The sequence below is a fragment of the Aethalodelphis obliquidens genome, unplaced genomic scaffold, assembly GCF_003676395.1.
Source record: "Aethalodelphis obliquidens isolate GAN/ISIS:26980383/991018 unplaced genomic scaffold, ASM367639v1 scaffold27, whole genome shotgun sequence".
In the NCBI taxonomy this organism is placed as follows: domain Eukaryota; kingdom Metazoa; phylum Chordata; class Mammalia; order Artiodactyla; family Delphinidae; genus Aethalodelphis; species Aethalodelphis obliquidens.
Window position 1 is genome coordinate 11,232,677 of NW_020837971.1, and position 15,603 is coordinate 11,248,279.

The 15,603-nt window shown below is 42.4% G+C and overlaps 1 protein-coding gene across 3 annotated transcripts in view; it reads right to left on the reverse strand.

Moving 5' to 3' along the window:
- Positions 1-223: 223 nt before the first annotated feature.
- VPS41 (VPS41 subunit of HOPS complex) overlaps positions 224-15,603 on the reverse strand; it is a 187,343-nt gene continuing 171,963 nt past the window's right edge. For 2 of the 3 annotated variants that reach the window (XM_027123964.1, XM_027123963.1), the window contains 7 exons: positions 12,447-12,501; positions 11,614-11,754; positions 10,248-10,384; positions 3,497-3,596; positions 3,346-3,390; positions 1,538-1,617; positions 224-979 (listed from right to left, as the gene is read on the reverse strand). In XM_027123964.1, coding sequence (XP_026979765.1) covers positions 899-979; positions 1,538-1,617; positions 3,346-3,390; positions 3,497-3,596; positions 10,248-10,384; positions 11,614-11,754; positions 12,447-12,501 — 639 coding nt within the window. In that variant the 3' untranslated portion in view covers positions 224-898. The remainder of the gene's footprint in view (positions 980-1,537; positions 1,618-3,345; positions 3,391-3,496; positions 3,597-10,247; positions 10,385-11,613; positions 11,755-12,446; positions 12,502-15,603) is intronic. The other variant, XR_003436563.1, reaches the window with a different exon arrangement.

A 15,603-nucleotide genomic window follows, 5' to 3' on the forward strand; every position in this document is an offset into this window, starting at 1 on the left:
CCAGAGAATGCTCCAGGAAATGTCGTTGTGTCCACCCTCTGGCATCACAGTCCCCTTTCCCTTGAGCGTCCTCTGAGATTCTACAGTGTTACTCGTTTCCTCCCTGCTAGGAAAACCTACCCACGCTCCCTCACACTCTAGGTGCTGAAACTCTCTTGCATTCCTTAGAGGGTGTCAGAATGCTTGATTAAAGTTGTGCAACCCAGGAAAAGTGAGTCTTTCACAGTGGGAAGAGCTAATGTTTATTCAATCAACAAACACGGAATGCCTGCCAGGGCCAGACACTGCTGGTCATCGAGACAAAGAGAATGTGTCGTTCGTCAACATAAAACTGCAGAGTGTCAGACGGCTCGTTATTCCCAGACATCACTGAGTCAGTGACAACAGGCACCATGTATCATTCAGTGCCTATTAAGAAGATAACAGCTGATGACATATTAAAAAAAAAGCCAAACCCAGAATTTGAGAGTTGTTGCTGGCAGAGCATATGGAAACAAGGTCCCAGGAGCTGCTGGATGGCCACAGTGAGATGCACTCGGCCAGCCAGGGCCAACTCTCAGCAGTCCACATGACGGCCGGACGGTTTTACTAGCACCTAAAAAAAGTCACTTCCAACTCCAAGACTTAGGTTTCCGTTCCTAAATAATGAGTCAAACAAATAAATGATGAAATATTGACTGTGAACCCCCATCAAGGCATGGACAGGGAAAACCCTAACTTTATCAACTGCAAAAAGCAACAGCTAGTAAATGGGAGAAGATGAAGAAGCTTTTCTCAAGCATGACATAAACCTGTACAAATCTCTTAACGGCACTGGTGTCAACAAAAGCTTCTGTTGCTGCAGAAATGGTCTTCAGCGAGCGGCGAGGCGAGGCAGAGGCTGGCAAACAGAGCTGGGCTATTTTTTCATCTCCAGAATAGCACTTCCTGGTCCCCGGTGCTTTGCACTACAGATGTTACAGAACTGCACAGGAGAGTTCTAAAAATGCAGATTTTAAAAGATCAACCCTTTCTGCTCTCACAATCAGAAATATTATGGGAGCACTGGTGGGGGAATGGGGATCAGGTGATGAAACACTGCTCCTCTTTCTGGAGGTTACTGCTGGTTCACACAGGATCCTGTCTAGACCAGCTGGTATTCTTGGACTCAAAAGACACCCCCACAGCAAGACAAGTCTCACGTGACCCAAGGGGACCTGGGGGAACCGATTTGACACTGAAAAAAGAGCAGTGTCATGATACAGAAATCAGGGTGAGAAAGTTATAGAAAATTGAAAATGGTTCTCACTGTAGCTCATTTCTAAAGCTCAACTGTCATCAGTTTTATCTCAACAAATTTACTTACATGAATATGCTTTTATAATGTTTAGTATCGTATACTAAGCATTTTTACATTTGAGAAATAGGTACATTGCTTTTTCTGATGTGACGTAAACTATATTATAACTGAGACATGGACAGGGGTTATCATTTTAAGCACATCCCTCTGGCTGCACCGATTTCTCTCGAGTTGCTGGTGGCCAAGCAGCCAACTTACCATGCTGGTCATAGGCAGGCACTCCTTGTGGAACATATGGCGGCAGTGGAAGACCACCACGCTGAAGGGCTTAGCTGCGTCTAGGGGAGAGGGCAGGAAAGAGAAGAGCTCAGTGCAGTAGTAGAAGTTTCCCTTTCCAGCAGTAAGCTGCCTTGGGGGGATGCTGGTTGATGAATGCATCCCTGCAGAGCAGCATGGCTGAACGCAGGGCAGGGATGACAGTCCTGTCGCTATGGGGGTCCCAGGTCAGCTGCTTGGCCTCCAAGTCAGTTACTACAGCTACATACTGGGGACGATTTCATGGCAAGGCAACAGCATGTGTTGTGAAAACCAGCATCAGGATGTGTGTGTGCAAAGCTCTCCCTCTTCCAGCCCCGTACACACAATCATGACACTACGAAAGTGGATTCCGTGGCTTTGTAAGAATGCTTTCTGTCGGTTCGCCTACTGCCTTTGCCAAGGCCGTTCACTAACTTCAGGGCACAGCTGGGCTGACATCCTAGGCTGTGACCTTGCCCTGTGCTGTACTTCTGCTGGGGCACCACACCTCGTCTGCGCGTGCTCTGTGGCCAGCTTGGTTCCGGTAAGACTGAATCCTTAACAGATGAAATTAGGAGTTTAATCTAACTATACAGTGCAGGTGCACGTGTTCGCTTTCTGTTAAAACACTATGAAAGCTCACTGCTCTTCCTATGCCCACTGCAGTTTTTAACACAAGCACTTAAAATCCAAACCTCTAAAAAACACCCTACGGGGAACTTCTTGTGCTCCTGCCGTGCTAAATAACCCCTTAAAGCTAAGTAAATGGCACACAAACTAGGTCTTTTAGTACTTCTCTATGCTGAATTTATACACAAGGAGCATTTTTTTTTTTTTTTTTTTTTTTGCGGTACGTGGGCCTCTCCCTGCTGTGGCCTCTCCCGTTGCGGAGCACAGGCTCCGGACGCGCAGGCTCAGCGGCCATGGCTCACGGGCCCAGCCGCTCCGCGGCATGTGGGATCTTCCCGGACCGGGGCACGAACCCGCGTCCCCTGCATCGGCAGGCGGACTCTCAACCACTGCGCCCCCAGGGAAGCCCTCACAAGAAGCATTTTTTAGCATCTCAACAACTATGCTTTAATTTCTACTTTCAAATTGTGGAAATTCCTCTTCTCATGTCCTGTGATCCTTACATAAAATGCTTTAATGATATGAAGAGATATATAGCTACCAAGAACTATAAACAAATGTACATGTCTTTTAAGGAGTCACAGTTCCCATTAGAAGGTATTTGTTTCCATTGAAACGTGAGGTAACTTGGGTGCCTAGATCCATATAGCAGGGGAAAGCTTCAAGGAAAGGGAAAGCTACCTATAAATTTTTTTCCAGGCACACACACGGTTCTGCGAGCTAGGAATCTAACAAGTTGATGGTAAATCTTAATTTTCTTTCCTTCTATACTAGGGCAGTGGTTCTCAAAGACCTGCCCCCGAACCAGTCGCATCCACATCACCTGGGAAGTTGTGAGAAATGCAGATTCTCAGGTCCCACCCTGCACTACCGAATCAGCACCTCTGGGATGGGACCAGCGATCTGAGTTTTCACAAGCCTGCTGGGCGATGCCGACTCACTTGGGAGCCTCAGCTCTAAGGAACGGCGGCAGTACCAGCATGCAACTGAGTAGCAACATGGGCTGCAATTCTTCTCTAAACTGGATTATCCCAAAAGGTACATAATTTTATAAGTTGTAATCTGCTAACTTCAGAATTTTAACTCCACTCATCATTAACACGTATTTGGGGCTTTTTTTCCCCTCCCAACCATCTTACCTGATGGGAGAATAGGGGAAAGACAGGACTCACAGATGTTCTCCTCTGCAAGGAAGCACATACACTTGGGATTATACAATGTTTCTCTTTGCTCTGTCCTTTCTGATAGCAAGGCAGGCAGTTCCAATAGGATTCTTTCCATTTTACCCACCATCAACCAGAATGCCTTTCATTTGAGTTCGGTGCATCTTCTTTAGTAAGGACAAGGAGTCAGCTACGAGAATCTTCTTGCAGCCTTCGCGAAGCAGAATCTAATGCACACATTGTGAAAGAAAAGCCATCTGAAAAAGACTGAAATGTGGGGGAGAAGCCAGTTACTGCTCCCATGCAGCGGCACAGCAGGGAGAGGTGACCCCTTTCCCCTTCAAACCAATTCCTCTGGCGCTAATGTGAGCTTCTATGCCCACATCTTCCTCTTCCTCTTCCGGCCCCGTGGGTCCTAGTGCCCGGGGCTCTGTGCGGCTGTGTGGAAGGGCCATGGAAATTCACACAAGGAAGACATCGCCGCCTCCCTGCCGCCCAGCTCCGGGTCACAGCAAAGGCAGAGCTGTATCCTGACTTTCTTCCCCCCAAAGTCACTCTCAACTCTAAAACCTAAGTGGACGTTCTGCTTTCACATGCTTTCAATTCATGCCACCAGGGAAGGGAACTGGAAGCGGTCAGCTGTGGTCCTCCATCCCCAATCGGCTATGATAACACGTCCTCCTCTCAAATCCCGAGGAGCACAGGTATTGGGTGAATGCACCCGGACGGTTTCTCGCCTAATGACATGAGCCAAGAAAACAGATGCCCAGAGTTCTATACCCACCATTTCTAAAGCTGATGAGCAGGAAACGACCTGATTTTACTGTTTCTACTTTAATTGAGACACTGCCTATTAAGTTTTATTCTTTAAAATGCTTCTAGAAATTGGAATTTTCAGATTCATTTTAAAAAGACATTAAAACTGTAACAGATGTCACGAAAGCATACAGGAAGAAGAGAAAAATAACAAATACTAATGTTGGTAAACGTCAAGAAAATTTATAAGCAAATGTATCTAGCTGCCCAGCCTCTAATACTAAAATAAAAACTTTAGTGTCACAATCACAGCAAAATGCTTCAAAAAGAGCTGGCTATGACCCTGAGTGGGTCTTTAAGGCCCATGGCATGAATGGTGGGCCTGGCAGTCTAGACAGAAGCCACGGTGTCTGCAAACTTAAAAAAGAAAACAGGGAAGAAAAAACAACACCAACAACTAAGAAGGAACCATTTCTTCACCAGGATTACATTTTTCTAAATAGGCACCATCTGTCCGCCCACAGAAAGTATTTTCTAGGAAAAACTTTAGTATTCAGAGGCACATAGCCAGAAGGGAAAATACACAAGTAGAGCTTTGTATGTTACTAACTTCTTCCTCTGTCCTTCTCAGCCACTCTAGTTTCCTTAACGTTACACTGTTTCCCTCCATAGTTCTCAGTTTTTCTAAATTCTGTGTTTAATATTACCTTTTCTTTTGCATCGTTTTCATGGCAATTGGCTGTAGCTTCTGTAATCATTACAAGCATACCTTGTTCTATTATAAGATTAAATAAGAACATGTTTATAAGATAGCTGTTGGAAACTAACACAAGACTCTCCCTGTTTTTCCTTATTTCTCTGCAGTTCATCATCATTGATAATAATTCCAGGCAAAGGCAAAGCACCAGACTCACATCTTACAAAGCAATAAAAGGACTGTACCTCAGCGAAGTTATTATGGTTCATTAAAAACAGCTGCCGTGGGAAAAATGCCATCCAAGACCGCGAAGCTCCTGAGATTTCTATTTTAAAAGATTCTTTGAAACGTTGAACTTTTTGCTGACATTGCCTTGTTCATACTGCAGTGCTTATCATCGGCATTGCACGTGAGATAGTTACCTGGTTTTACAAGCCCCCAGTAAGATACCAGAGCTAGACCTAGAAACCATTGTACCTCATATCTGATCCATCATTTAGGCCACAGTGCAATGGGATTTAAATTCTACTTGAAAAAGCTTTGCTTTTTGTTGGGATTATTATCAAAGGTGATGAATTGCAGAGAAATAAGAAGGAAAAGACAAAGACTCTAAGGCCTCATGCTGGAGTTCAAAACAGAATTATAAATGCAGTCGCATTGAAATTTACAATAGCACAAAGTAGGCATGTACCGAATTGACTAAAGAAGCTATAGTTGGTTGGCATAGGCTACCCATGTCACCTAAAAGCTGTGATGAAGCCAAACTGAAATAATTTTAAAGGAAAAAAAATAGATTTTATCTTAAAAGTTTATTTTGGGGATATATAAATTTAAAAACTCTTTCTTAGAAGAAAGTAAGGGCTTATGCACTGGGGGTCAAAAAGAAACCCATGTGGGCCCCCCAAAAAGGCAGGTAGGAAAGAAGTCACTATTTCCTCTTAATTCATTTGTGTCTAGATTTCAAAGTAGAGACCTATGGGACAATGATAAAGGCACATGGAGTTTGTAGCAAATGTAAATATGGGAAAAGAACTTTGATAGACCCAGAGATGTCTGGAGTCAGTTTACCTGTGTGTGTGTTCATGTACATGTGTGAAGTTTAACGAAACGTAAGTGTTAAAGCTTTTTGCTTCTCCTAGAAATATTCATTCAGATCATGAGCTGCTCGAGCTGCATTCTGCTCATCTCCTGGTCCCTGAGACAACACAGGGAAGCCCTGTAAGTACCTACCCAGCACAGGATCTAACACAGTAGGCATGCAAAAATTTAAATAAATGTGTTTATAAACAATCAAACCTATAACTTAAAAAGCTTATGCTGAAAAATCTAAGCTACTTTATTACAGATTCCAAAATACGTATTACGGATGAGTTCCATAGGAATATCGTTAAGACTACGCAGCTGCATTCGCTATATAAAGGCTTGCTTACTAAAGGACCGTACTGAGAACTTGAGAGAGAGAAATACTTCAGAGACCATCTAGTCTAGAAGCTCCTAAATGTCGATGCATAGCTCAGTGCCAGGCTGAGTGTATAAGAAACACCAAGGTGGTCTAAGGACCTAGTCCCTAATCCTCTCCAGCAGATCTGGGGTGGTACCTGAAACTTGGTAATTTAAGAAAAGCATTCAGATAGTTCTGGTGTGCAGCCAGGCTTAACAAATACTGATTTAATCTAATGGGGAAATGGACACCCAGAGAGCTTATGTACCCTCCCCAAAGGTCAACAGGCTTGTTAATGGCAAAGCGGGGACTAGAGTCCACATCTGCAAATACCATGTCCACAGCTCTTTAAAGACAACAGGTTGCCTGTTCATCTTCCAAGACAATCCTATATATTCCTGTGTTGTAACCTGCCAGTACAGTGAATTCACCTCCAGAGAAAAACACATTTAGTCAGAATATCTGAGTTCAAACCCAGTTCCTCACCTTCCCAGGCTGGCGAGTCAAAACTTTTTGAGACTGAGTCTTCTTACATGTAAAATGGAGATGACAGTTCCTTAAGGATCATTACTGAAAATGACTGTCAAATAAGACTGTCAAAAGAGAAGTGTTTAAGAACAAAGATGCTGGAACAAAGATGCTGGAACTCTTAAGAGGGAAAAAAAAAAAGCAATGGAAGTGGATATAAATGCTAAATAAATACAATAAATAAATGCTAAATTTATAAATAAAATGTCTTACAAATATGAAACAGCATAAAAATAATTTGGAAATTGTGGTCAGTTTAATGTAAAAATAGAAATATCATTTATATCCTATTGTTTCATAAATAATTTATATCAAAACAAGTGCCCTTTGTCCTTGAAATCAGACCTAGAAACATTTTAGGTCTATGAAGTATGATAAGGGGTATTTTTATCCTTCTTACTTCACTGAAGCTTTTAAATTTTGTTGAAGCATTGTACTAACAATGTAACAAGGTATAAAAATATGAAAATAAGTTAAACAGTTGAAACACTGATAATGTGGTTGGTTTTTCCTTCACTTTAATGATGTCATAGACATCTAACATGCCTCATGCTAAACTTCAACTGAGAAAAGTTGTTGCATTTTAGAAAACATGAAATTAGAACCAGAAGAAATTTTTTCCCCCAACTTTCTCTGTACCTTCTCTTTCCAGTTAGCAATTCACTAAGGAGTCATCTCCCAAAGCACTTTCAGTGGCCAAATAAGTTTTAAAATGCTGTCTACTTGATTGTAAATCTGACCCTTGGATTGCGAAGGCAAATTAGCAAAAAAAAGGTGCTGAGAAGCCCTGTGATAACCTTTGCCTAACAATTGGATTCCTTCGTTTACTGAATGGTTCTTCATGTCCCCCACGGTCATTCCCCCTCACTGCCCTGCTCTCATGCACAGCAGGATCCAGATCCTTGCAAATTCATGGACCTGCAAAATCTTGGGAATTTATCCCATTAAAACATGTGAAACTTGACTACAGTTTTATGAAACAAATGAAGACACTAGACAGAAGAAAAAATTTAAAAAATGAATGTGAAACCTTTCTGGAAGCTTCAGAATGCTCTATAAATAGATTTATTTTTACAGTGATTTCTAGAGAAAGAAAATAAATTTCTATTAATAAAAAAGGTCACCTTTTTCATAGAAAATAATTCGAAATTCTTCATTCATGTAGAAGTAGGAAGTACCTCCTGGGATTCTTTGAACAACCTGCCCCAGGAGAGCATTTTCTCTCTGCATCCTCCAGCAAGATGTCTGAGGGCCAGAGGAGACTCCCAACCCCACCCCGGCCCCGTCGGGGATATACAGGCTGCCACCACTCCTCAGGCTCACTGGCAAGGTAACTCCCAGCCTCCTTAACACACCACCAACTGCACTCTTAACACAAGGAAAAGCTCTCATTACATTTAAAAGTTAAGAGGATAAAATATTGATTTAGCAGCTGTTTAGTGGCTAATTTTTTATACAGAATTCACTTTGCACCTAATAATAATTTTATTTTTATTCCCAGCTGACTCAGAACTATGCAAATACATTGATAAAACATTAATGAGCAGTGAGACCCCGTGGTGCCCCTGAGCTTGGTTCTCCAGAAAGAACCTAGGAAGAGGGATCTATTAGGTGTTTTTGTAGGCACATTTTTCAACCTAGAGGCTAGGCTTCACCCAGTAGAGCTGAAGGACAGGAGGGGGAATGATGTTGTCACCTTCCTGGGGGTAGACTTGTTCAGAGACACTTAAATGACTTCCCAACAAACTGGAATCTGCAACTTGGAGCATATCCAGGCAGACCCAGGGGAGGCGAGTACTGAGGAGATACACATCATTATCGAGCTCACTCATGCCCCGAGCTTTACGAGGCCTGACACCGGAACTGCTTTCCCCAAAGCCAATGCACGCTTCAGAATGAAGTGTATCATTTCCTGCCTGGGTGGCTCTTCCGTATCCTTCGGGTGCTGCACAAAGCACAGCTCTTCATGTCACCTCTCCTATCCATTAACCCATTCCTACATTTCTCCTTCCTTCCTGGCCTTCCTCATCCTTCCCGCAGTAACCTTTCCCTGGCTCACCTCACCTGCAAGCCTCCGAATTCCACCATAGATAAATACCTGTTCATCTGGAAGACTTTTGTAGAACAGATCGTCAACCTACTTGCCAAAACCAAATACCCATTTCTTTCCCATGACCCGCAATTTCCCAAAAGCCTCCTAGGCCAAGGCTCCCTGTTTTGTCACTTTTCAACCTCAGGAAGACCTCTTCTTTAAAGCTGTGTTACCCAGTAAGACCACAGTCACCTGTGGGCTGCAGGGTTAACCTCCCAGTTCAAGGAGGAAGCTGGACCCTGGACGACTCCCGCCCTCATGGTTTCTTGACTAATTCCACCGGACCTCTCCCTTCACCGCACTTTCTGAACATCTTCACAACGACTCCTTTGGAGATTTTCACGTAACAGTATCCTCCTCCCTGGCCACAAGATCCTGGCCCTCCAGCTCTCTCATTCGTTTACAGCTCGGACTTCTCTTTTTGATGCCATTGATCCTCATTTTCCTTTTCACCCAAGTCTCTTCCTTGAGGCCACCACCCCGAGTTCAGCACGCGGCCCCCCCGCTCTGCACCCTTCACAGTGATGACAAGCCCACAGGTCGTCATCACATGCTCCTCCTTTCCTACCCTGGAGACTACTTCTGTCCCCACGACCTTGTCTCTCGGCAAAATCTCAATGTTTCCAGGAAAGCCATTTCATCCACATTCTACCAAAAAACTCATTTTCAAATGAGCTAGAGAAAGAACAGTCTGAATTTTTCAAGAAACGCGCTTTACATAGTTTCAAGTTCTCGGGAAGCTACCAGCGTTCCGAAATACAGTCACTGTTAGCGGCTTTTTAAGGAAGATCGGGATGCTCTGTGATTAGCATATTATTTATAGGAAGATAATAAGTTCTATGGCTCTGATCACAAATTCTGAACTACTGCAGATAGTAAGCTTGTAATACTCTAGAAAACAGACAAAAGGGTAAAATAAAATTCTGTTATTTTAACATCTTTCAGGCAAGAGGTTATGGAGTGGCTTCAAGGAAATGATCAAACTATTTGAAAAAAAAATTTCTTTTTCATTTCTCCAAATGGACACAATGCTCATTCTACTTAAAAGTGGTTTGGGTGGTCTGATCTAATAGCCACTGTAACTCCTCCTGCACCTTCCCCAATGCCCTGCTATATTTATCCCATAAATGTAAGAATGCCTGCTTATCAAGAAGAGTAAATCTGGGGATAGTTAAGAAATACCGATGGCTTCCTCCAAGGGCGGTATCTCTAATTTCTCTGTTTGAATGGTATTCCAAATATCTGGGCCTAAGTAAAATGTGACTATCAAATCGAATTGATGTCCAAAATAAGCCCTAGAAATGTTTATCCAGTAGTCAGTCAACTCACTCAGCATGCTCCTTTGTCCAAGAAAAGATACTTACTTGCAGATTGTAGTCTTGCAGAATTTTAACCAAGGAGTCTCTCAAATTAGGAATCTCCATTCCTTCCTTAATACGGTGAATCAGTAGAATTGGGTCAACATGCGTGCCGATGTTGTTTAACAAGCCGGTGATAAAGGCTACAAGACACCGCGCAAAACAACATATAAGCAGTGTAGCTAATGCAGTTTTAGGTCGAAAGTAACTCAGAGCAAAAGTTATTTCCTTTAAGTGTTAAAAAGCATTTGAATTGTTAAATCCTCCTAGGAACTAATCTTCCTTTACCTTCCTCGAAGGAGAAGGGATTAAAAAAAAAATGAGATGGAGAACAAATGATTACTTCAGAACACAGTTTGTAGTGTCAAAGGTGGGCAACTAGTATTTGAGAATTTACTATGGCTCAGCTATCATATACGTTTCTCCTATTCTGCCAAGGTAGGAATGCTATTTGTTCCCATTTTGCAGAAAAGGAAAATGGGGTGATTAATGAATTCATCCAGGGTCACACAGCTAGCGATTTTTGAACCCAAATTCAAACCCAGGGCAGGCCCAGGTTCACAGTGTGTTTCGTTACCCCAACTTTGCCTCCTTTAAGATCCTTAGACCACCACTCCGTCATGCTAAACTAGATTCTTCAAGCTATATGTGCGTGTAGCTACCTTAATCTGAAATGGACTTGAATAACACCCTCCTCTTGAATCTCTTATTAAAAAACAATCATAACAGCGGTTTCTAGAACTTGAATATCTTGAAACAGATAAGCCTTCCGACCAAAAAACTAAAAAAAAGGGAAGGGGAAAGATTTTAAACCACGACTGCTAGTTTCTGAATCATATCTATATCTTTAAAAGAGGACTTGTGTTACTGTTAGGTGACTGCCTTTGTTTCCTTCCAAAATGGGAGACCCAAGGCAGATGGTCAAGGAGAGGCAGCAGATATACACTCCTGGTGCTGCACTGATAAAACAGGGCAGGAAACAGAGGCTCAACGCTACAGTAGCTATGGTCAATGTCCAGTAATGGTCATGGGTTTCCATAAAGAGACTCGATAAGAGCTAGACTATACACTTTCAAAATAAATGCCCTGTGTACAAACAAAACCAAAATCTTCTATTCCATATGGGTGCAGCAGGTAGAAATATGCTTCAACCAAGTGTTCTTTATCAAGTTCAGCTAATACGAAGTGATGAGGCTCCAGGCTTCCCTGCACAGGAAGAGTACTGGAAATCATTACTATGTACCTGGCCTTTTTTATTATAGATACTTCACCATATTTTTAACTCAGTGCATCTTGAGATGATTCCTACTCTAGACACAACTGGCTAAACGGAGAGAAAGAGGTTGTGATTGCAGATGGCTTTTCTGCTTACGTGGTTTGTCGATGGAATATAAAATCAGATCTTCCCAGAGTTCCCCGTCATCCTGTTCCTTGGCAAAGTCAATCGCTTTATCAACGTCATGTAATTCCTCCATGATCATCTTCAGGGCACTTCGGCTGTTACCCATTCGGCCTAGCAAAATGTGAGAAATACACTTAGGATAATGTAATAAAACATTTTAAGGGAAATCACGTATCTGTTCATTTGTTTACATAGTTTGATGGCTATGACAAAAAACATATTTCCTTATATGACATCTGTAACTCAGTAAAATCAGTATTTCCTACTCATGGGTGTTTACTTTGTCCTGAGTACTCATTTAAGGGCTTCACATGAATTATTTCATGTAATCATCACTATAATCTTATGAGGTATGTTCTACTAATATTTTTGTTTTATAAAAGAGGACATAGAAATGTTAGTGCCCTGCCAAGGTCAGACAGCTACTAAATGGCAGATCTGGAATCTGAATCAAAGTCTGTCAGATTCTGACTTCCTTCTTATGATAATTGGAAAAGAAAAACAAAAACTTCTCAACCTGTCTACAATTTATTGTGATTTATATTGTAAGGTGTGAACTCATACAGTTTTGGTCACTTATTACACAATTCTAATTGTTATCTCAGTAGCATTTATTAAATGATGCTACCTTCTCTATTGAGCTGTGAAGTCTCCTTTACTAAATATTCAATTTCTTATACGAATCAGGCTCTAACCTCTATGTTACTTTGGTCTAAAACCTATGTCCATTCTTACACACTTTACGTCACGTTGTCACTCCATTCCTTAGTTTATGGGGACCAAAATGAATAAAAGCTACTTACTCAGAAGATAAACTGTCTCTTCTACAAAGTTTCTCTGTTGACAGATCTCAAGAGCCTTCAAATAAAGCAGGGGAAAAAGGTTATTATGGGTTTTACCAGCCAAGAACAAATATCTATGGAGTCACTTAAACATACAAGTTTGAAAGAATTTTTTTCATTGCCTCCCTTTAAAAACAAAACAAAGCAGAAACAAAACACAAACCTCTTAGGTTTTGCTTGTGGCTGTCCTGATTTACCTCTCAGAGAGGTACTGGACCCTACACAATTTAACTGATAACATGTTTGAGGCAGAACATTCCAGAGCAAAGGCAGAAAGCAAGATGCTAAAAGAAAGGCTCTTTCCCACCAAGCTTTCTCTCTTTATGCTACTTCAGGTTTCTTCATGGCACTGCCCCCCACCTAATTCACAGGCACTGGTCTAAGCCCTGTTTCCCTCCACTGAATTGTGCCCTCCAGGAAGGCACTACTGTTCACAGCTGCAAGTTCCCAGTATGGAGCACACCATAGCTCAGCACACATCTGCTGCATAAAGAATTAAACACTGGGAATATTTCTATTGCCGGCTCACAAGATCTAAGAGAACTCTGCTCAAGGATCTGTCAAAAGTGAGAGGAAAATTGGAAAAATAGGTGCACCCCAATGTTCACAGCAGCACTACTTACAATAGCCAAGGCATGAAAGCAACCTGAATGTCCACTGATAGATGAATGGATAAAGAACTTGTGGTACATATACACAAAGGAAGATTACGTGGCCATAAAAAAGAATGAAATAATACCATTTGCAGAAACAAGGATGAACTGAGACGGGGAGGGATATTTAGGGAGTTTGGGATTGACATGTACACACTCCTATATCTAAAATGGGTAACCAACGAGGACATACTGTATAGCACAGGGAACTCTCCTCAGTATTCTGTAACAACCTAATTGGCAAAAGAATTTGAAAAAGAATAGATACATGTTTATGTATAACTGAATCCCTTTGCTGTACACCTGAAACTAACACAACACTGTTTATCAACTGTACTCCAATATAAAAAGTTAAAAAAAAAACACATCTGACAATCGAAGTGTCAAAAAGATGAAAAAATGAGGGATGGGACTTCCCTGGTGGCACAGTGGTTAAGAATCCACCTGCCAATGCAGGGGACATGGGTTCGAGCCCTGGCCCAGGAAGATCCCCCATGCCACAGAGCAACTAAGCCTGTGCGCCACAACTACTGAGCCCATGAACCACAACTACTGAAGCCTGCGTGCCTAGAGCCTGTGCTGTGCAACGAGAAGGCACCGCGATGAGAAGCCCACACGCCGCAACTAGAGAAAGCCCGCACGCGGCAACGAAGACCCAACGCAGCCATAAATAAATAAATTTTAAAAATAAAAAAAGAAAAGAGGGATTACACAGATGACAACATCTGCTTAAGTGTAAGAAAGAAGACACACTGGGCATTTATAAAGAATTCAATCCTGAATGAACTAGCACACATTCACTCTGCACTCTGTGCTGGGTACTAGGGGGCCAGAAGAGATGCAGATGCACAGATGACAGTAAGAAAAACCCTGCTGCTGCTGCTGCTGCCATGTAAGAGAAGAGGTAGCAGCATGAGTCCACCCAAGGGAGCGCACGTCCAGGGAGGGTCACACAGACGTAGCACAGAGTCCCACGATTGGGGGAACGTGACTAGAGGGCCACGTGCACAGATACGGGACGTGGGCTCTGGCTGTGGCCTCTTGTGAAAAGCTTCACAGAAGGGGTGCCCCCTGAACTGGGTGCAGTGTGATGAGAGCGTCCAGCAGGAAACTTCAGTTCACACGCCTCCCATGTAACCTGCGCACTGCGTTGCTCTGCTCCAGCTGGAAGCCAAGAATGTTTCTGGTGGCTTATGAGGCATCTGCGATCTGGCCCTGCCTTTCCCAGCAGCTCCATCACAGACCCTGCTCATCTGCCTGCTGTGGTTCCTCGGCCTGGAACACCACCTCCATGCCCCCGCTCCACCCCTGGCAGGTCCTTCAGCAAATACTCGCTGGATCTTACACGGGGTCAGATCCCAGGTACTCACCCTCCTTGCATCCTGCACACTTCACCACACTTAATCACAGGTGCAATGAACGCCCCCAATTGTTCATCTGACTTCCCTCGGCTGGAACCATGTGCATTCTAAACCGTGTGCTTTGCACACCGCCTGGCTCACAGTAAGTGGGCAAGAAATGTGTTTTAAATAGATGAGCAGGCAGAAAAGGTTTCAGAGGAAGATTACTGGGTTGCATAGAGTCGTCATTGAAAAACAACTAACTAAGGCTGTTCTTGGAAAATAACAGCAGGAGCTAGATTTGACATCGTGATTTTTGATTTAAAAGATTTATGCAAAATATATCTTTAAATATGTGTCTCTGGTTGGAGGTTAACAACTAAAAGGGAGGGGAAAGAAGAGCAGATCATAGAGATCAATGGAGGGGGAAAAAACCCAAACTAAACATAAAAAAAAGTTTTTTACTAACACCTTACTTGAGAATTGGAATGAAACTAAGATATGTTCTAAAGTACACAATCATTTAAATGAGCAGGCCTGAAGGTCACAGTGAGGAGGAGAAACCACTAATTTGATTACTTGCACAATTCCTTTAAAAATTACGTGGCAGACAAAACAAATATAGGTCAATGGAAGCGGGTAGAAAGTACAGAGATAAACCCACGCACCTATGGTCACCTAATCTATGACAAAAGAGGCAAGAATATACAATGGAGAAAAGACAGTCTCTTCATTAAGTGGTGCTGGGAAAACTGGACAGCTACATGTAAAAGAATGAAATTAGAACACTCCCTAACACCATACACAAAAATAAACTCCAAATGGATTAGAGACCTAAATGTAAGGCCAGACACTATAAAACTCTTAGAGGAAAACATAGGCAGAACACTCTTTGACATAAATCACAGCAAGATCTTTTTTTGATCCACCTCCTAGGGTAATGGAAATTAAAACAAAAATAAACAAATGTGACCTAATTAAACTTAAAAGCTTTTGCACAGCAAAGGACACCATAAACAAGATGGAAAGACAACCCTTAGAAAGGGAGAAAATATTTCCAAATGAAGCAACTGACAAGGGATTAATCTCCAAAATATATAAACAGCTCATGCAGCTCAATATCAA